Here is a 21,742-nt window from a genome sequence, read left to right as displayed (position 1 = left end):
AGAAAGGCTTCCTCATTTCTTTTCCTGTTTGACTTTTCCCATTAGGCCAGTCTCTCCTGTACAGCCCTGTTTCTGGGACACGTGACAGAGGGGAAAGTGGCCACTGTACATTACCCGAGCACTCACAGATGTATTCATCAGCTTTCTGGCTTTCTTCATAGGTTCCTCCTGAATTTGATTTCTCTGTTCACAAATACTTTCCTGTTGTGAAACTCGTGTGAAAGAGACTGCAAAGATGGACCATGTCTGCTCTAAGTGATACAACATTCTGCCACATACAGTGACGTAAAGTGGATTTCTTGGATGACAGCCTGTTATAAGGAAGATTTTTCAGTTTAACACCCTTACCTGGCGGGAATGAAAACTGCTGTTTTAAAGTGGTTTATTATACTCCATGGGTGTAACTGGGCTGGAATGCATTAGTGATGTTACGTGGTTTTATTACAGACTTAATTGTAAAACATTTTTTTAATGAATGATTGAGTGATATAGTGTTTCTAAAGGTTAATAAATTTCTTGACAAAAAATGCACTGGTACTTTGCTAAGAACTGTGGTCTGAGCATCACCATCGAGCAGTGCCAGAATTATCCAAGCTGGCTGTGGCACGGTAAGCCTAATCCCAGCACCTTGGCAGAGGCCCCAGGACCAGGCTTCAGTTACCCTCAGCTGTGTACTATGTTTGAGGCCAGCCTGGGCTACATGAGAACCTATCTTAAAACACCAAACAAACCCAAAAACTGATTAAAAGAAGTTTCAAAACATGAGTTTATTAAGCATTTAGATTCTGGTGAAATTTGAAATGGATTTTGAGGGAGACGATCTCTAAAGTACATGAGGATTGTCTGTGTTGTGACACACATTTGTAAGGATCTGCAGTCATGCAGTTTAAGAACCATGTCACACTGCAGTGTCTGCTGCTGGCCGCAGCAGGTGAGGTGTGCACACTGCTGAGCTTTGGGTCTGTTTGAACGTGGTACATGCCTTTGCTCCAGTTGAACCTTTGAAGTGGATTGAGATGCAGGGTTTCTTCTCAGTCCACCAGCCAGAGCCCATCCTTGTTTTGCTGCCCATTCCTCTGCACTGGTGTGTGTTACGACAACTGTCTAGGCCTACATGGCTTCCCTTTTGTCCTCTGTAGGGGCAGTGCTTTTAGCACAATGAGCTACCCAGAAGTTTAACCTGGTTTTGTGGGTTGGCCTAAGACCATTGGCAGTTCATTTGCCTTATGGTAAAAATGATCCTGAGAGTTCAGTGTCCTAACTCTAATTTAACACTTTCGGTGGTGCTGAGAGTGCAGCCCAGGGCCTCACACATACTAGGCAGATCCTCTCAGGAGCTGTGCCCCAGCCCTTGTCAGGACACCTTGCTTGTATCAGAACATTTCCTAGAAATATTTTGAAACATGCCTGAGTGAACTTGCAATGCTAGCAAAGACGGAGGTAAAGAGGTTGCTGACTTCCTTGTCAGTACTGAGGTGGTCTGGCTCAGCTGTCAAACACAGACACTGGCAGCCTGGAATTTTAGAACCCAGAGGCCAGAGTGTTCTCCTCGCCTCTTTTACTTGTTGAAAGGAAATCAGCATGGCTTGTCGGCAATGTCTACACTTTAAACCAGAACCAAAGCTAAGACAGGAAATTGTCACTAGAAAATGCAAAGTCCCCTTGAGCATGGAACCTTGGAGTAGAGCATAGAGCGACTGTGTAGTAAAGACATTGCAGCTGAGGACCTTGTGAGTAACAAGTGTCCATCCACACGCAGGGTTGTGTGTCAGATTTGGGGGAATGAGCACCAAATCTGGTGGTTTGGGCAGTGAGAGACAACCCACATCTGCCACAGGTGATCAAATGTATGTTTTTAAGGAGAATGGGAGGACAGGAATACTGGGCCACCTGGGCAGCCACTCACACTACCGGAATCTTTCAGCCAGCCCCAGAAAGCACCAGGAGTTTTCCAGTGGCCTCCAGTGGTGCTGCTCTCCAGTTCACCAGCACTGTCTGTCGGCTTGAGTCAGACACAGCACAGGCTAACGCCGTTACCATTGGTGAACCACATTAACCTGTGGGGTTTTCAGACAGTACACAGGCTACGGGGAAAACAAAACACACAGCTGGTGTGTCTCTCTTGCCTTTGTAGCCGTCCCCAGCTTGTGACCTGGGTACCCCCAGCAGCCAGCCCTTCTCCTGGGCTATCATAGCAACACAGGTACAAACCTCGGGGCCTCTGTCCTTGCAGAGCTCCGCATCCTGTCTGCTCTGGCTGCCCAATCCAGCCACTGCCTTTCCTGGTGAGGTGCAGTGGCTTACTAGAGATTTCCCTTTGCCCACTCTAACGAAAACCAAGGGAGAGACCATAGGTGCTCATATTGAGTAACTTAATAGTGTTCTGTATATCAAAACAATAACAAAAGTTATTTAAACCAGTAGTCTTTAAAAAAAAAAAGATAGAAAAAAAATCCTCCCCCAACAATTGGCATTTTGAGACAGGGTCTTACTTTCTTGCTCCGTCTGACCTGGAATTCACTATGTAGCTCAGGCTGGCCCAGAACCTATAGCAGTCTTCCTGCCTCAGCCTTCTGGGTCCTAGAGTTATCCAGGTTTAGTGGCTGTCTTTTAATTTAACAGAACTATGTTGTATTGAGACTTGTCTAAACTGACTAGTGGTGTTGCCCTAGGCTGTTGATGGTGGAATCAGTGTGTGCAGGAGAGATGAGCCGCTCTCCACCAGTAACAGAAACTGGCAGCAGCGGCACAAGAAGGGGGGCAGGGCGGTCGTTGGCTGGCAGCTGCCCTCCTGCAGGCTGCTCTGTCCACAGACACTGTAGAATGATGAGGTTCTGCTCCCCATGGAGGACACCCTCATTTCTCTTCTTGGTGTTGCCTGACTTGCTCAAGAACTAACCTGTTAAGAAAGCTGACCAATTTTGACACATCCTTTGTAGACACTTTGAAAGTACCCCCAAACTGTCTGAGACAGTCCCATTTTTCTTTGCTAAAATGTACTGATTAAACCTCACAATAATCATCAGCCGATGCACAGTTTACTTGGTACATTTCACAGTTGAGTACTCAGTCACTGGTGAGTCTTTGCAGGATCTCTGTTCAGGCCTGTTGAGGAATACGGACTCCTACTTGATTTAGGATGAGATTCTGTTTTTCACTCCCATTGGGTAAATCTATTGGGCCCCTCTTCTGATCTTCAACATTAAAAACTAAAAATGAAAAACAATATTCCAATATTAAGCACTTTGGGAAAACAGCTTGGGCAAGATGTCAGTTTCTAGAATTTTCATAAAGAGAATTCACATCCATTAATACTGTAGTTTAGAATTGTGTTCCCATCAAGAGAGCAAAAGAAACGGTATGTGCAGCTAACAGCGTGCCACGAAACAAAGCTGAAAGCCCTGAAAACGCCACCATTGTTGAGTGGTGAAGTAGTACAGCCCCTGTGCTGTATGACCTTCTCCAAAGGGTAGCAATAACAGCACACACTCCTTCCCAGAGCCACCTGCCTGCAGCTTCTGGTGAATCTGCTACACCGAAGCTCACTCTAAGAGCTGAAGTCTAGGCTTCCATCCTGGGTATTGACTGTACTTTGTCAACCGTCATGTTTAATCCGTGCAGTGTTGAGACTAGAGTTGAAGCTAATGCCTTTTTCACCTTATCTCCCCGGGGCAAGCAAGGTCTTAAGCTGTTCACTTTATCCTTTTGCTCTGCACTTCACTCTGCTGAGAGCCTTGCACAAGATCAGAGTGCTCCAAACACACAGAGTAGAGGACTAAACATCACAGGTTTTCACTGCAGAGCCAAACATCTAGCAGGATACTCAAATGCAGTGCTGCTAACAGAAGACATAATTCAGTGCAGTCAGTATGTATACAAAAGATGGAGATGCCTAGAATTTGCTTAGCATTTCTCCTGCTAATACATTATTCCTATGCCTCAAAAATCATTACCTATATAGTACATTAATATAATTTAAAAATCAAACTGGGGCTTCTTTTTCTAGAAATTTCATGTAACTACCTTGTTGAAACAAGTGACATGCTGGATAAACACTGTAGAATCAGACATCCAGATTGAAGGACTTGTCTCCCAGATTAGTCCAGTACACTTGGAAAAACGATGATCCAAGAGTATTCGAGTGAGATGGGCATGGTGGCACACACCTTTAATCCCAGCACTCACTTGGGAGGCAGAGGCAGAGGCAATCTCCGAGTTGAGGCTAGCCTGGTCTACAGAGTGAATTCCAGTACACCCAGGGCTATACACAGAAACCTTATCTTGAAAAAACGAAACAGTACTTGAGTGATAAATAAGTTATAGACATAAAACAGGCAGGACATTAATTGTGGAGCATGTATGAGCCTAGATGACAAAAAGGACATCAGTTGGACAGACACTATATTTGAACAAATCTGTGTATTAGATAGTATGCTATATCAACATTTCTTCATGTGCACAATTGGACTATGATTACTTAAGAGTTTACATTTGGGGAATATGGAGAGAAGATACATCCTTTTTGCTACTTTTTTTAAGATTTAATAAAGATTTTATTTGTAATTACATGCCTGTGTAGATAGGTGTATATAAATACAGGGCCCTTGGAAGCCAGAGGAAAAAACCCTGGAGCTGGAGTTACAGGTGGTTGTCAGCCACCTTATGTGAATACTGGGAATTGAACTTGGGTCTTTTGAATACTGAGCCATCTCTACAGTATTGAATTTAAAAAAAAAAAAAAAAAAAAAAAAAACCATCAAACATCAAGAATTGCTCACACGGTAATAAAAGAAGGCATCTTTGAGTCCAAAAGTGAGATGGGAGTAATATAATCAGGTAATAATTAAGAAGCAAGCTGGCCAGAGGATTTCTGATGAAGCCTAAAGATCCTGGACTTCTCCCTCCATTTCCAAAGGTGTGAACTAAGCCTGAAACCTTAAATCTCCAGATCCCACATGATGGAAGAAGAAAACTGACTCTTACAAGTTGTCCTTTGACCTCCATACATGCACAAGGACATACATGTGCTTACACAAATAAGTGTGATTTAAAAGGCCAAAAACACTACAAAAAATACCTCAGGTTCTACCCAGGGAGTCAAGCACGTAAAACTGAAATCTAAAGCTCCTGTTCCTGGTTCAAAGATTATCAGGGATAAACTTTAGTGCAAGTGGGACAGCAAGATGGTACAGAGAGCATCTAGCCACGGGACGCTCCACACTTACAATTCAGTGTTTTATGTTATCAAAAGAACTGAAGACTGCTTCAAGGAGTTAGGCACTGTGTAGCTCCTACATTTCACCTGGAAGACTACTCAGGGGGTGGCCTATACTCCCTCACATGCCCCATGGCTAAGGTTCAAGAAAACTAGTGCTCAGAGCTGCAGCATATAAGATGCAAAGAATCTAGGAACTACAGAAAACTGCTGGAATAAAGAATAGATGGCATAAAATCTGCAAATAAAAATGTAAACTGAGTGAATACTGAATATGCTATTTGCAGCCCAGAAAGGCAAAGATAGAAAATACTTTGTAGAGCCAGAGCAGAGTGCTGCTGATCTGTGCTCAAGGAGTCAGAAGCGACAGGAGCCTTGTCAGATACATGCTTCATCAGCTTCTCTAGAGGGCTAGTCACAGCAGAAAACTGGTTCAGAGGTGGTCAACAGAGAGTCTAATGATGGGGCCAAAACCAGGTGTGCTCCGGGGTGCCCTAGCCATCTTGTTGGAAAAGCCCTAAATCACTAAAAGCAAACCCTCTGATTTCTGGGGCATCTCTGCTCTCACCCTGCTCCACTGCCCCACTTACCAGGACTCTAAAGAAAAGTCTCTCCATACATGATGGTATACACTTTTAATTCCAGCACTCAAGAGGCAGAGGCAGATGGATCTCTGTGAGTTTGAGGCTAGCCTGGTCTACACAGTTCCAGGACCACCAAGGCTGTTACACAGAGAAACCCTGTTTCAAAAAACAAAAGGGGGAAAAAAAGTCTCCCTGAACTGACCACTAGGTGTTATTATCAATAATATTAAAGAAAAGAAAATGATGGAAGGTGGCCACTTCCATACACCACCGTTCTTACCATTTATATCTCTGTCGTTCCCTGCAAGGACTGCCTGCTTGTCTCTCTCAGACTCTGCTTCATTTTCATCCATGTTGTATTCATCTCCCTGGTTCCTCCCTGTAAAAACCATTTCATTCTTGACATCATTGGAATACCAGCACCAGTACAGGCTGTTATCAGACCCGTACCTCAGAAAACAGCCCAACTCATGAACCTCTTCCCAGTACTAATGCCATGGAGAGTACTCAGAAACAGGCCCCTTCAACACTGAGTCTAGAAAATTCAACTCTGGTGACTGAACCCTAGCACACAAAAAGGGAGGGGGGGCTTCATCCTAACACAAAAACTGGGGGGAGGAATCCTAAGTTAAGTCATGATTCAGTCAAAAAACTGAGAAAAGAAATGGCAATCAACAAAAGTAAGGAAAAGCAACCACTGTCTGGGGAAATAATAGGTTAACAATGGGAAATGACAGTGCCTTCTCAGAACGACTCCAAGAACGGGAAGGAGTGAGTACCATGAGCCTACATTTCATGTACAGGACTAGACTGTCCACGACCATGTGCCCTGGAAAAAGCACAGAATGCAGACTAGAGATAACAGGAGTCTCCCTGGTATCTGAAATGTGTACATGGGGAGGCACAGGAGACCGTTCTTAAAAGGAATGCCTAGGAGATCTCTGCTCTGCTTTCTCTCTGCTGGAGCAGCAGCACAGAGCATTTATCCTCCAAATGAGATCCCTACTGCTGCACGTGGAAGCAGCTGCAGCACACAGGCCTGGTCGCTCATGTCCACCTTCACCTGTTACACTTCAGGTCCAGTAGTCGGACACTTGAGTGCCACCAGAATGGGGTGTCTCCCTCCCCTCATGAGCACCTTCTTGCTATAGTTATGGGGCAGGGCTCTGAACAGTGACACTCAGCAGGAGGCTGGTAAAATGCACCCTTAACCAGAACAACAGGACACATCATTCCGAAGGAAAGACTGAAAGAATTAGACACATTTCCTCAGGTCTGTTATTTGGTCCACTCAGGAGTGCAGGTGTCATCATGAGTGCTCCTGGCGCCCAGGAATGGCAAGTTTCCACATCTCTAAGGCAACAGAACACACACAGGAGACCACTATTTAGAGAAGGAAGGAAAGGTGCGAGTCACCTGTCAGTTCCTCAGATGCACCAACATCCCTCATTCCTTCTTCAGTCACTCACCAGACACCATCAGTACGTCAACACATAAGCAGGTAGAGACAGACAGGTGGCCTACCTGCCAGGAGGTGACATTTTATCTGCCAAGCACCCGTCTCAAGGTGTCATACATCCTCAGAGTCCCACTGACATTAATAGTTTCTGAAGATTAAAACATTAGGTTTTTGTACTACCCTTCCTGTTTCCCTCTTGAAAATGGACAAGAAACACAAAAAAGAATAAAGGTATCATGAAGGCCATTTGGTGGAATTCAAGGGGATGTGTCCAATGCTGAGAAAATGGAGAAATCCAAGTGCCTGGCAAGAAGCCTCGGAACCCCAGGGCCACCCACCTTCCTCAGCTGCATGCTGCTTCTCCTGCTCATCTTGGATGACAAGCTGGTCCCGGTCAGGGTACTGAGAATCCTCAGGCCTGGCCAACAGGGCAGCTGGCCCTTGTGTCATGTGAGGTTTCCCAGCTCCTCCAAGTGTGCCATCCATGGGGGCCTGTTCTTGGACTGATGCCTTCGGCGGTCCCAGGCCATGCTCCTCACTGACAACCTGAATCTCGTTGGTTTCCTCTGCACAGAACATAGGATTGCAAGAGCATTCTTTGTTTTTGTTGTTTTGTTTTGGTTTTTGTTGTTTTGAGACAGGGTTTCTCTGGGTAGCCCTGGCTGTCTGAGAACTTTGTACACCAGGCTGGCCTTGAACTCAAAGATCCTCCTGTCACTGAGAGCCTTTAGAGTGCTAGGATCAAAGGCATGCGCCACCACACCTGAGACTGGGTGTGGAGCACACACCTTTCATCCTGTCACTCCAGAGGTAGAGACAGGAAGATAAGGAGATCAAAAGCCAGCTGTGGGTCTCAGACCCTTTGGCAAACCTCTATCTCCAAAACTATTTATGATTTATAACAGTAACAAAATTACAGTTATGAAGATATTTTATGGTTGGAGGTCATCACAACATGAACCATATTAAAAGGTCGCAGCATTAGGAATGTTGGGCTACGTAGTCAGTTTGAGGCCAGCCTGGGATACTCTGCCTCAGACAAACACAAGAAAAAAATGGTAACATTAACTACAAAGAATGCCTGCAGCACACTTGTAGTCCCAGGACATGGGAGATGAAGGCAGTAAAGTCAAGTCAAGGTGTTGGCTACATGCTGAGTTTTAGGCCAGCCCGGGCTGCACAAGAACTTATCTCAAAAAAACAAAACAAAAGCAAAAGACAAAGAAGTGTCAGCACTTAATTCCTAGTGTTGCCCGAAGGAATGGCTACTGGGTGAGCTGCACACTTCCGGGTGGCTACAGGGAGCCTGGTCTCTGACCTCCGCCCCAGACCACAGGCTTCTGTGCTGCAGCTCATCTTCAGATGGAGTAACAGAAAAGTTCAGGGCACGGTGGTGCACACCTTTAATCCAAGCACCCAGCAGAGGCCCTTGGATTTCTGTGAGTTCGAGGCCAGCCTGGTGTTCATAGCAAGTTCCAGGACAGCCAGATCTACATAAATAGTCTCTCAAAGCAAAAACAAAACAAAACCCAAGAAACAAACAAAAATCAGAAAATAACATGGATTCAGGTGCCCTGACACTCTGAGGGCAGAGTGCTAGGCTCTCATGGTCATGTGTAGGACAAGCCATGGGAGCCCAGGCACAGCAGCCACCCAGGGCTCAGTCTCTGCCCTTAACTCCCACAATCCTCTGGTACCCTGAGTTAAAGTAATCTCTGTACCTGTACTTAGAGAGCTGCCACAGAACTCAGCCCCAAGCAGACAAGGACAGAGTGTTAGTAAGACAGAGTAGAAGGCTGTGTCCCCTATCCAGGACCCTAGAGAAAGCACCACCAGCCAGCCACACTGCCCATTCTCTGCTGCCTCAAGCCACACTCTGCCCTCTGTGTCTACCACCCGCCCAAACCATACACTGCTGCTTGGATATGGAGGACATAAGCCAATGGCTGCCTCCACTTACCATTCTGCTGGTGTGGTTTCAAACCCCGCACCTCTGAACTGGGAGCTGGTGTCTGGGACTTGTTTCTGGGCACAGCCTCTTTCCCTTGTGGCATCTGTTCCTTTGGTGGGACTACTTCCGAAAGCTTGGGCTGAGGCTTGAGGGCCTGGAATTGAAATAAGCACAGGACTACAAGAGTAGATCATGGGACCCTCATTGCATCCACCAGCAAGTGAACCCCTAAACTCACACACCACCATCTACCCTGTTACATGGCATAGATTGGTAGACCGTGGTTAAGTCCAGGTCCTCCAGAAAATACACTCAAGGTAGAAAATAAGGGAAAATGTAACCATTCCAATAAACCAAGTTACTGACCAACTATCTACAGCACTCAACCTGGTACTTAGGCCATGCCCACCTGCCAGGCACGTGGACATAACATGACAGACATGCCCACACTGTCTGCCTGGCATGGCTGACATCAGACTTGGTCTCCCATCGTATGACATGGAACTTGAGAGAGTCACAAATACATGGAAATTAACACTTCCAGATGACCAAAAAGATGCCCAGTCCCTCTGGTGAGTCAGCAGCTAACTGAGGTGAAGGAAGGGGACTGTGCAACTTCAGCACCTGTCTGCCATCTGTCCCACCTAATGGGGACACTGAGAAGCAGGACATAATCCAAAACACAGGCTCAATACCTACGTCTAGCACCAGAGAATGTATGTCTCCCCTCCTTCACATCTTACGGCGGGTGGTAGACAGCCTATTTAAAACAGACCAATTTACCCAGAATATCCTGTCCCATAGCCAAGTAAAAAATTAGAAGGCATCCTGTGAGGCAAAGCAATCTGGAGACAGGGAGGAACATCAGAACCAGCCACACAGTGATACCTGACTTAGCGGGCCATGGATCTAGAGCAAACGTGGCTGGTGTGCAGAAAGCCCCAGTGAGTTACGTCGACAAGGAGGGAGAGATGGAAACTTTAAGGAAACAAAAAGGGAAAACTGAGACAGAAACGCTGTACGTGAATGAAGTTTTCAGTGGGCTCATGTGGGGACTAGCTATGGCCAAGGGATAATTTCCCAAACAGAAACCAATGGAAGTGAAAAACAGTGAGAACAAAGTCTGAAAACAATGAAACAAAATTCCAAAGACTGTGGGACAACTACAGATAAGATCCCTCCTACTCAGGGTAGGATGGCGGAGACAACTTCTGGATGTCACACATATGCAATGATCAGACCTGGATAAGACAAACATCTAGATAATCAAGACTTAAGAATTCCTCCAAATTCATGTCAAACACCAAACCATAGACTGAGGAACTTTGGGGAACACCAAACAGGATATACTAAATACTAAGAAAGTGTGTCATTTCAAACTACAGGGAAATTAAAATTCTGAGAAGAAGCCAAGAAAAAACATCCACTCACAAGGGACATTCACCAAGACACCACGTTCTAGGTTAAAACTACATCTGTGGCTATGTATTGTGTCGCCCAATAAAATTTACCTGAGGATCAGAGGACAAAGCCAGCCACTATATTAACATAGAAGTCAGGCAATGGTAGCACACACTTTTAATTCTATCACTTGGGAGGCAGGGATCTGTCTGGATCTCTGTGAGTTCAAGGCCACACTGGGAACAGAGCTAGCATGGGAACAGAGCTAGCATGGTATACACGCCTTTAATCCCAGCACTAACCATAGAGGTCTGGAGGTCTGTACAGACAGGAAGTGACAGAGCTGAGCAGTAAGAGGAAGTGATGTAGCTGGGCTGAGAGAGCAAATGAGAGAACAGAACACAAAGGCATATAGGTGTGGGTAGACAGGAAGTAGCTCGCTTTGGAAGTTGCGGAGTTGGTGAGGTGAGGTTAGCTGTGGCTTTTCCTAATTCCCTGATCTCTCTCAGGCTTTAACCCCAATTTCTGGCTCTGAGTTTTTTATTAATAAGACCATTTAGCAATTCATTTACATATATTGTAGTAAATTTAAACTAGGAACCACGTCATGGCTACTCTTCTATTACAGAAGAATCAAACAAGGAATCAGGAGTAGAAAGATAGCTAGAAAATCCCTAAATGGATGGAGATTAAGGCACATGCTTTTAAATAATGTTCAGACTAAAGTAAAAGTCTTAAATTTAATTTTGGTCACACCTTTAATCTCCGAATTTTGGGAGGCAGAGGTAGGTGGATCTCTGTGAGTCAGAGGCCAGCCTAGACTACATAGTGAGTTCCAGGACAGCCAAGGTTATACAGTGAGACCCTGTCTCAAACAAAAACAAAAACAAACAAACAAACAAAATAAATAAATAAATAAAAATATTTTGATCTAAATGAGAACAGTTTGCTGGAATTTATAGGATGCAGTAAAAGCAATGCTTTTTTAAAAAGATATTTTGTAGCATTGGATGCATACATGAGAAGGGAAGATCTGTATCCAAGAATCAAGATTGTACCTTAAGAAGCCATGAAACAAATTAGCAAATTAAATCCAAATTAGAAGAAAACATACATGAATTAGCTCATAAATTAATTAAAATGAAAAAAAATCAGTGAAAAAGAACGCCCATCCTGTGAAAAGATAATGCTCTGAGACCAGAGCGCATGAGAGAATATTACTGTGGGCCCTACCACTGAGCAGGCTGGCCCTGGCCACAGTACTTCACATCTTGGCCTCAACGTCCTCAAACAGCCAAACAGCATCGGCTTCTTCCACAGAGCTGGGATGTTAAAGGTGAGGGCTCTGAGCTTGGGGGCCAGCACACACCATTGGTCTGGGTATCCTGGCACCAGGCTTTGCTCCATTGTACCACAGAGAACCACACTCATGGGGAGAACAGAGACACAGGCCAGCAGAACTAAAGCTGAGTAGAGGAGGCGTACCTCCTGGACACCCAGGCCAGAACAGACCCAAATTACCTGCTGAGGCTGGCCGTTTCTTTCACCCACACCTCTGGAAACTGCTGCTTCATTTCTCCTCCTGGTGACTTCTTCTATCCGTTCCTCACACTGTTCCTTCACCTCTTTCATCTGGTTAATACACTGGCTCCTAGTGAAGGAGGCAAATGGATGGATGTGTGGATGTCCTGAGTGCTCCCTGCTGGACCCCACACCCACAGTCCAGGCAGCAGGAGACAGAACAGCCCTTTCCTACTCCAGACACGATCTGAAATGGGAACTTGCAAGTATTAGATGACAGGGAAGAAACTTGCAGGTAACCACATTCTAGATTTGTTACATTGCTTTAAACACACCACATGTGCGTGCGCGTGCGCATGCGCACACATACACACACACACACACACACACACACTTAAAAAACACTGGCTACTGGTACAAGTGCCTAAAACCCTGTGATTTCCTGGTACTGGGACCATCTTCTTCATCTGTGAGCTCCGTGGGCCAGACTTGTGGTTATGTTGATAAGATGATTCATGGGGAGTGCATGCTGGGCATTTCAGGATAGGGGTTAAAATACTCAGCTACACCTCATACTAGGAAGTGAAGGGGACTGGAGGGTTCAATCATGTGGACAAATGATGTCATCATTCATGCCTACATAACAAACCCAACTACCACCTCTAGACCTGGAGGTTTCATAGCTTCTGGGCTGGTAACAATACAGATGTACCAGAAGGGTTGGGCCCGGACTCCATGGAAGACATAAGCCCCCCATTCCCAGCCCTTGACTTGTAACTACCATTTGTGGCTGTTCACCTGTCACACCCTTTGTAATAAAACCCCAGTAGTGAGTAAAGCTGTCCTCAGTTCTGTGAGCTGTTCTGGGAAATTATCAAGGAGTATATCAGGTATCCCTGAACTGGTAAACCATCCCGTGGGGGATACCAGTTCTTGTGACTGGCCTATAGAGCAGTCTTAGGAGCTTGAGTTCTTCAACCCGTGGGGTGTGGATCGACTCTGCTGGAGGACATCTAGCTCTGAGATGCCCTGGAGGCCGAGCCTTCCACCAGGAATTGAAGAGGATGTCACAAGGGCAGAACAGAGCTGAAACCACTTGCTTAGCAAATGGGGAAGCTAAGAGATGGTCCATTGCCTGCGATAGCCAGAGCTAAGAGACAGTCAAGTTCCCAGAAGACTGCAATGCTCTTTCTGTGCGGCTTCTCCTGAGTTGGAAGCATTTTGGAGCCTAAGACCCCAGCTTGGAGCATATCCTTTGGCAGTTCAAAGCATCATTGAATCACAACATGCCATACACAGAAGGGAACTGGGTGATAACGGGAACCTCAGACAGATGAGAAATAACAAAAACGTCACTGAAAAGCTTCCTACAGTCAGTCAAGCCACAGGCAGTAGACTAGCAAAAAGTGGCTGTAACACAGTGAATAAAGAAACTTAGCTGACTAAGGAGTGAAGAGGGAGGCCATCTTCTACTCCTGAACTTTTACACCTGCAAAGGAGAACCAGCTTAACCTGCCTGGACTGTACTGAAAGAAGCAGGGAGGGCCTCCCTCCAACTCTCAGCCATGCAAAAAATATCCACACTTCCACATTTCAGCTCAAAAGCAGCAGGGAAATGAGCAGACCCCTCAGTGTGAAGCTCAGACCCCGAGACACAATGTAGACTGGGTCAGTGCCACTTCTGGGAGGCCCCAGGCTGGCTCTTTCATACAGGTGTGTTGTGGAATAATCTTTTTCTACGCTGTGAAGATTGTTTTAATAAAAAGCTGAAGGCCAATAGCTAGGCAAGATTTGGGGGGCAAGGTCAATGCTGGGAAGAAGAAGAAGGGCAGAGATGCAGAGAGTCACCAGCTAGGTAGGAAGTAGGAAAGCATCCTAGGCTGTACAGAGTAGAGGTAATAAAGCCACGAGGCTGAAAGCAAATGAATAGAAATGGGTTAATTTAAGCTATTATTAACTAGAGCTAGCTAGAAACAAGCCTAAGCGATCGGTCAAGCTTTGTAATTAATAAGAAGTCTGCGTATTGTGATTTGGGAGCTGGCAGGCGAGACGGAGAAAGTCTGTCTACACATGTACACTAAGCGGACACTCGGGATTGACTATAGAGGCACACAACTCTAGGCCACTAATGACAGGGCTGGGAGGGCTTAAGTGGACCTGTAAGCTTCACTTGCACAAGGACACATAATTTCCTGGAATGTTGAGGGTGGCTGTTCACTTAAAATAACAAGTCACATGTTTTTACTTCAGTAAACAAGGTTGGTTGCCCCAATGCACAGGATGTGCTGATCACAGTTAGGCCAAGAGGTACATCAGGATGTATGCTTGCCCAGACTAAACAAAGGTGGGAAGTACTGAAGCCTTGTGGATTTTGCCTTTATGAGCATCTGACTAACCTAATTCAGCAACATTCTCTGGGAATCCCAGGTGTGGACCTGGCCAATGTCCATCTTCCTGGCCAGTATTTAATAAAGCTTGCTTTAACTAGACAACTGTGGATTTGGTCAAGACCTCTCAATTCCTTAATGTACAATTTTATACACATTATAAATTTGCTAACAAGGTGTTTATATCTTTTCTCAGATTCTCAAACACACAGATCTCTAATTCAAAGAAATTTAAGGACAGCTATCTCTTTCTAGCTTCCAACAGTCTCTAGCCATTACTTCCGGGAACCTCCTGCATCTGCAGCAGGAGTCCTAAAGCACAGCCAGCGAGACAGACACAGTCAGCCAGAGAGACCTACCATCAAGGCTGCTCACCTCTTAGAAACGTGTGTCTCCATGCACACACAACCCAGGGCAGCACCACAGCCACTGCCTGCGCTAGGACCGATGCGTCTCCCTTTGGCCCATAGCTAACTTCCGAAAGGTTGAAATCTTGGGTCAGTACTTACCAAGTAAGGCCACTGATTTGGAGGAAATATTGGCTTCAGGGAGCTTTTGAAGGCTGTTAAGTCTAAGGCATTTCACACTTGTCTGTGTGTAATGTTTTGATTTCACTAGCTCAGTTTCCAGGCTTACTGTGAATGTGTGGAACCAGGCACAGCTTCATTGTGGGAGCTGTCTTGGGCATGGTGGGACATTTGGAAGTGTCTTGGTCTCTACTCAATGGATTCCAATAACACTCCCCTTCAAGTCAGAGCAAAACATCTCTAGGCACTGCCCAGGCTCTGAAGCAACAGGCATGTGGTCAGCATAGTTTCACAGTCCAACCATGTCTCCTCGTGCTGAGTGTCTGCTCATGTCCTCTGCAGTTATGCAGTCACAACAATGTAACAGTCATGTGATACATGACGATGTTTTGGCTCATAAAAAACCACATAGGACAAGTGAGATTGTAGCCATCTCAGTGCAAGGCCACCCCAGTTTCACACAGAGCCAATGCCTACTGATGCAGTGCCCAGCACCTACCCCACCTACTGATGCAGTGCCCAGCACCTCCCCTGCTACTGATGCAGTGCCCAGCACCTACCCCGCCTACTGATGCAGTACCCAGCACCTACCCTGCCTACTGATGCAGGGCCCAGCACCTACCCCACCTACTGATGCAGTGCTCAGCCCCTACCCTGCCTACTGATGCAGTGCTCAGCACCTACCCTGCATAGTGATGCAGTGCTCAGCCCCTATCCTGCCTACTGATACAGTGCTCGGCCTCTACCCTGCCTACTGATGCAGTGCTCAGCCCCTATCCTGCCTACTGATACAGTGCTCAGCCTCTACCCTACCTACTGATGCAGTGCTCAGCACGCATCCTGCCTAGCGATGCAGGGTAGTGATCCTACCCTGTTATTAAGCAACACATTAATGTGCTCCAGACATCATGCTTTTTGCAGGTTTGGGTTTTGAAGTAATCAGGAAATCAGGTAAGTCACTGGTATTTCAAAAGAACATGGGTATTCTATGAGGCTGATATGTGTGAGACAACTATTTATTCTCAGCTGCTAGGGACTACACACCCAGTTTAACTCTTAGGAAGCAATTAGGAAGTACTGTGTAGTGACCCCAGCACTTGGGTGAGAGATCATGAGTTCCAGGCCAGTCTGAGCTATACAAATTTGAGGCTAGCCTGGGTTACACAGGAAGACCCATTTCAAAATAAAACAAGAAAGAATGCAAGGAATTTGGCAGTGTACATCTAGTGACAAGCTAAATCTATGCTGAGTGTCTTGTGGAAAGAAAAAATCCCAAATATCTTTTAAATGATGAAACACTTTGAAGCTATATGAATTTCGTATGTATAAGGCAAGTAGGTGAAAAAATATTAGTGTGGTGTCTGAGGTCATGCATATGACTTGAGCATGGGCTGAGAAGTCACTGCAGGTGAAAGGTCAACTGGAGTTACTGATGCTTGTGAGCTGCCATGTGGGTGCTGGGAACTGAACCCAGGTTCTCTGGTAGAGCAGCCAGTGCTCCTAACCACTGAGCCACCTCTCCAGTTCCACACCATCATGATGTTTTGTAAGTGTTCATATTACCAAGGTAAGTGGTACGACTGTGCTTTATATTATTAAGTTTATGACACATAAATGTTATGGTACTGTGACAATTCATTTCCTGCTGAGCACGGCTTGTGTGCGTGTGTGTACACATACACACCCAAGTGCAGATGCGTGCATGTACACAAACACACCTTCCTTCCTTACTCTGCATAATGAACTCTGCTGGCTGATACTTACCAAATAGAATGCTGTTTTATAAAGGACATGCATCCCAGGGGTCATGAGTCCCTTCTCACATGCTACATATGACAAAGAACCAGCTCTGTGACAGGCAGAGTGAGCAGGCTGGACTCTGTCCTTGGCCTTTGATGCCCAGAACCCAGACCCTCCTCCCCAGAGGGTGGGGCTTATCCAGAGCCATACTCACAGGTCATAGGAGAACTTCTTCTCCAGGCTAGTCTGGTTCTTCTGGAACTGGAAGATGTCCTGCTGCAGCCTGCCGTAACTCCTTTGCAGAGCCTTCAACTGGTCTAAGCCAAAAGGACAAATCACTTCACTGGTCTCTGTGTGGCTGTCGTAACACTCAGACACACAGGACACAACAGAACCACACTCAGCACAACCAGTGCAGAAGGAAGCAGGAAGGAAGCGAGCAGCCCCTCCCCCGCCATCACAGCACCTACCACCAAACTCTCCCACTGAAACCTGCACCGTCATCCTATTCAAAATGTCTATTAAAACTTTTAATTATTAGATTTTATTTATTTCTGTGTGCACCACTGCACATGTGTGGAGGTCGAAGGTCAACTTGTGGGTGTCAGTTCTCTCCTGGCACTATGTGGGTCGTGGGATCGAACTCAGATCATCAGGCTTGGCCGCAGGCGCCTTTCCTGCTGCGCCATCTCGCCAGCCCTCGCTGTGCTTTATATACACAGCTTGACGATAACTTTACACGAAGTTTTCAATAATTTCCTGCATTCTGGCTGAGGTCAGATGTGGGATTTTCCACGTTGGTGCTCAGAGTCTTAGATTAAGAATGCTCGGAACATTCTGCCTGAGGCCAACCCAGGGCCCAGCTGCCAATCCTGCGAAACTCAACAACTTGGAGGTGATGGTGAGATTGCCCTACTAAACAACCTGCTCAGCTGAGATCCATTCGGGAGAGGATTCAGAATCCTACAGTCTGCAGTCTGAGGAAAGAAGATCAGCTGAGGAGTTGACAAACGAGCAAAATGTGACCTGAGAACACAAAAGAAGGCGGCGCCCAGCCACCGAACCAGATCACCAGAATCATAAGCCTACTCTACACTGACTGGGAACAGGTAAGTCCCCACCTCCAGACCGGCATATCAGGTCTCTAGCCCCTAGGCCCCACCCAGGGACCAGACAGCTACCTTTCCCTGCTCCCCCACCAAAACAAACAAACAAAAAAAAACAAAAAAAAAAAAAACAAAACAACAACCTCTATGAACCTAACAACCACCGGAACCATAAGCACACCCTGCAACAATTAGGAACAACTGCTCCCTGAGACAGAACCCACTAACACAGATTGGACTAAGCTGCTCCCGAAGAAACAGAGCCCAACAGCACCGATTTAACCAAGAACTCCTAGTGGACCAAGACTAACAATCAGAACAAGAGAAGCACCATCAGACACAGACACCGCCTGCACCGAGTGGAGGAAGAGATGAGTAGATGCCAGTGCAAAAATACAGGCAACAACATAAAGACCCATATGACAACATCAGAACCTAGTGATTCCACACCAGCAAGACCTGAACATACCAAGGCAGAAGAAGCAGAAGAAATCAATCCTAAAAATGACTTTAAGAAGATGATAGAGACCCTTAAAGAGGAAATGAAAAACTCCGTTAAAGAGGAAATAAAAAATTCCCTTAAAGAAATGGAAGAAAACACAAACAAAAAATTGGAAGAAATCAAAGAAAGGCAAAAAAAAAAAAAAGTAATTAAACAGACGAAGGAAACAGTTCAAGATTTGAAAACTGAAATTGATGAGACAATAAAGAAGACACAAACTGAGGGAATGCTGGAAATAAAAATCCTGACTAAATGAACAGGAACTACAGAAGCAAGCATAACCAACTGAACTCAAGAGATGGAACAGAGAATCTTTGACACTGAAGACACAATAGAGAAAATAGATTCGTCAGTCAAAGAAAACACTAAAGACAAAAAAGTTGTAACAAAAAACGTCCAAGAAATTTGGGACACCATGAAAAGACCAAACCTAAGAATAATAGGGATAGAAGAAGGAGAAGAATACCAACTCAAAGGCACAGAAAATATACTCAACAAAATCATAGAAGGAAACTTTCCTAACCTAAAGAAAGAAATACTTATGAAGACACAAGAAGCTTACAGAACACCGAATAGGCTGGATCCAAAAAAAAGTCCCCTTGCCACATAATAATCAAAACACTAAACATACAGAGCAAAGAAAAACTATTAAGAGCTGTAAAGGAAATAGACCAAGTAACATATAAAGGCAAACCCATCAGAATAACACCAGACTTCTCAATAGAGACTATGAGAGCTAAAAGGTCCTGGACAAATGTTATGCAGACACTAAGAGACCACGGATGCCAACCCAGACTATTATACCCAGCAAAACTCTCAATCACCATAGACGGAGTAAACAAAATATTCCATGATAAAACCAGATTTAAACAATACCTATCCACAAATCCACCTCTACAGAAAGCACTAGAAGGAAAAATCCAACCTAAAGAAGCTAAACACACCCACGAAAACTCATGCAATAGATAATCCCACACCAACAAATACCAAAGAAGGAAAACGCAACACTACCACAAAAAAATAACAGGAATTAACAATCACAGGTCATTAATATCCATCAATATCAATGGTCTCAACTCACCTATAAAAAGACACAGAATAACAGAATGGATAAGAAAACAGGATCCATCCATCTGCTGCATACAAGAAACACACCTTAACTTCAAAGACAGACACTACCTCAGAGTAAAGGGCTGGGAAAAGGCTTTCTAATCAAATGGACCTAAGAAGCAAGCTGGTGTAGCTATCCTAATACCTAATAAAATAGACTTCAAACTAAAATCAATTGAAAGAGATCAGGATGGACATTACATATTTATCACAGGAGAAATCCACCAAGATGAAGTCTCGATTCTGAACGTTTATGCCCCAAATACAAAGGCACCCACATTCATAAAAGAAACATTACTAAAGCTCAAATAGCACATCAAACCCCACACATTAGTAGTGGGAGATTTCAACACACCACTCTCACCAAAAGACAGATCTTCCAGACTAACCTCCTGTATCTTATCGGACCACCATGCCTTAAAGTTAGATTTCAACAACAACAAAAATTATAGAAAGCCTACAATCTCATGGAAACTGAATAATGCCCACCTGAAACACCAATGGGTCAAGGAAGAAATAAAGAAAGAAATTAAAGATTTCCTAGAATTCAATGAAAATGAAAGTATAACATACCCAAACATACGGGACACTATGAAAGCAGTGCTAAGAGGAAAATTCATAGCTCTAAATGTACACATAAAGAAGATGGAGAAATCTCATAACAATGAATTAATAGCACAACTGAAAGTTCTAGAACAAAAAGAGACAAACTCACCCAGGAGAAACAGACACCAGGAAATAATCAAATTGAGGGCTGAAATCAATGAAATAGAAACCAAGAGAACAATACAAATAATCAATGAAACAAAAAGTTGGTTCTTTGAAAAAAATCAACAAGATAGACAAACCCCTAGCCAAATTAACCAAAAGGCCAAGAGAGAGAGCACCCAAATTAACAAAATCAGAAATGAAAAGGGAGACATAACAACAGACAATGAGGAAATCCAGAGAATCATCAGGTCACACTTCAAAAACCTGTACTCCACAAAATTGGAAAATCTGGAAGAAATGAGTAATTTTCTGGATAGATACCACATACCAGAGTTAAATCAAGACCAGATAAACTATTTAAATAGACCAATAACCCCAAAGGAAATAGAACCGGTTATTAAAAATAGTCTCCCAAGCAAAAAAAGCCCAGGACCAGATGGATTCAGTGCAGAATTCTACCAGATTTCAATGAAGAATTAATTCCAATACTCTTCAAATTATTCCACACAATAGAAACAGAAGGAACATTACCAAACTCTTTTTATGAGGCTACAATTACCCTGATACCCAAACCACACAAAGATGCAACAAAGAAAGAGAATTACAGACCAATCTCCCTCATGAACATTGATGCAAAAATATTCAACAAAATATTGGCAAACCGAATCCAAGAACGAATCAAAAAAAATATCCACCATGACCAAGTAGGCTTCATCCCAGGGATGCAAGGATAGTTCAACATATGAAAATCTGTCAATGTAATACACCATATAAACAAACTGAAAGAAAAAAACCACATGATCATCTCATTAGATGCTGAAAAAGCCTTTGACAAAATCCAACACCCTTCATGATAAAAGTCTTAGAGAGATCAGGAATACAAGGAACATTCCTAAACATAATTAAGGCAATTTACAGCAAGCCAACAGCCACCATCAAATTAAATGGAGAGAAACTCAAAGAGATTCCACTAAAATCAGGAACAAGACAAGGCTGTCCACTCTCCCCATATTTATTCAGTATAGTACTTGAAGTTCTAGCTAGAGCAATAAGACAACAAAAGGAGATCAAAGGGATACAAATTGGAAAGGAAGAAGTGAAACTTTCGCTATTTGCAGATGATATGATAGTATACATAAGTGACCCAAAAAATTCTACCAGGGAACTCCTACAGCTGATAAATTCCTTCAGTAAAGTGGCAGGATACAAGATCAACTCAAAAAAATCAGTAGCCCTCCTATACACAAATGATAAAAGGGCTGAGAAAGAAGTCAGAGAAACATCACCCTTTACAATACCCACAAATAATATAAAATACCTTGGGATAACACTAACTAAACAAGTGAAGGACCTGTTTTATAAGAACTTTAAATCTCTAAAGAAAGAAATTGAAGAAGATATCAGAAAATGAAAGGATCTCCCATGCTCATGAATAGGTAGGATTAACATAGTAAAAATGGCAATCTTACCAAAAGCAATCTACAGATTCGATGCAATCCCCATCAAAATTCCAATACAATTCTTCACA

General features: G+C 44.3%; 2 protein-coding genes across 5 annotated transcripts in view; one reads left to right on the top strand and one right to left on the bottom strand.

Annotated features, from left to right (window-relative positions):
- Naa35 (N-alpha-acetyltransferase 35, NatC auxiliary subunit) overlaps nt 1–531 on the top strand; it is a 59,419-nt gene extending 58,888 nt beyond the window's left edge. For all 3 annotated transcript variants that reach the window (XM_052726875.1, XM_052726876.1, XM_052726877.1), the window contains one exon: nt 162–531. In XM_052726875.1, the coding sequence (XP_052582835.1) occupies nt 162–221 (60 nt within the window). In that variant the 3' untranslated portion in view covers nt 222–531. The remainder of the gene's footprint in view (nt 1–161) is intronic.
- Nucleotides 532–748: 217 nt separating this feature from the next.
- Golm1 (golgi membrane protein 1) overlaps nt 749–21,742 on the bottom strand; it is a 51,142-nt gene continuing 30,148 nt past the window's right edge. Inside the window, exons 5-10 of one of the 2 annotated variants that reach the window (XM_052726879.1) lie at nt 17,000–17,102; nt 12,132–12,261; nt 9,219–9,363; nt 7,597–7,824; nt 6,080–6,178; nt 749–3,209 (exon numbers count right to left, since the gene is read on the bottom strand). In XM_052726879.1, coding sequence (XP_052582839.1) covers nt 3,100–3,209; nt 6,080–6,178; nt 7,597–7,824; nt 9,219–9,363; nt 12,132–12,261; nt 17,000–17,102 — 815 coding nt within the window. In that variant the 3' untranslated portion in view covers nt 749–3,099. Of the gene's footprint in view, nt 3,210–4,731; nt 5,956–6,079; nt 6,179–7,596; nt 7,825–9,218; nt 9,364–12,131; nt 12,262–16,999; nt 17,103–21,742 lie in introns of those variants that run through there. The other variant, XM_052726880.1, reaches the window with a different exon arrangement.

The sequence above is a fragment of the Peromyscus californicus genome, unplaced genomic scaffold (assembly GCF_007827085.1).
Source record: "Peromyscus californicus insignis strain IS unplaced genomic scaffold, ASM782708v3 Scaffold_8__1_contigs__length_139910024, whole genome shotgun sequence".
Lineage (NCBI taxonomy): Eukaryota > Metazoa > Chordata > Mammalia > Rodentia > Cricetidae > Peromyscus > Peromyscus californicus.
The sequence above is the reverse complement of the archived record's forward strand: the minus strand, read 5'-3'. Positions and strand labels throughout refer to the sequence as shown.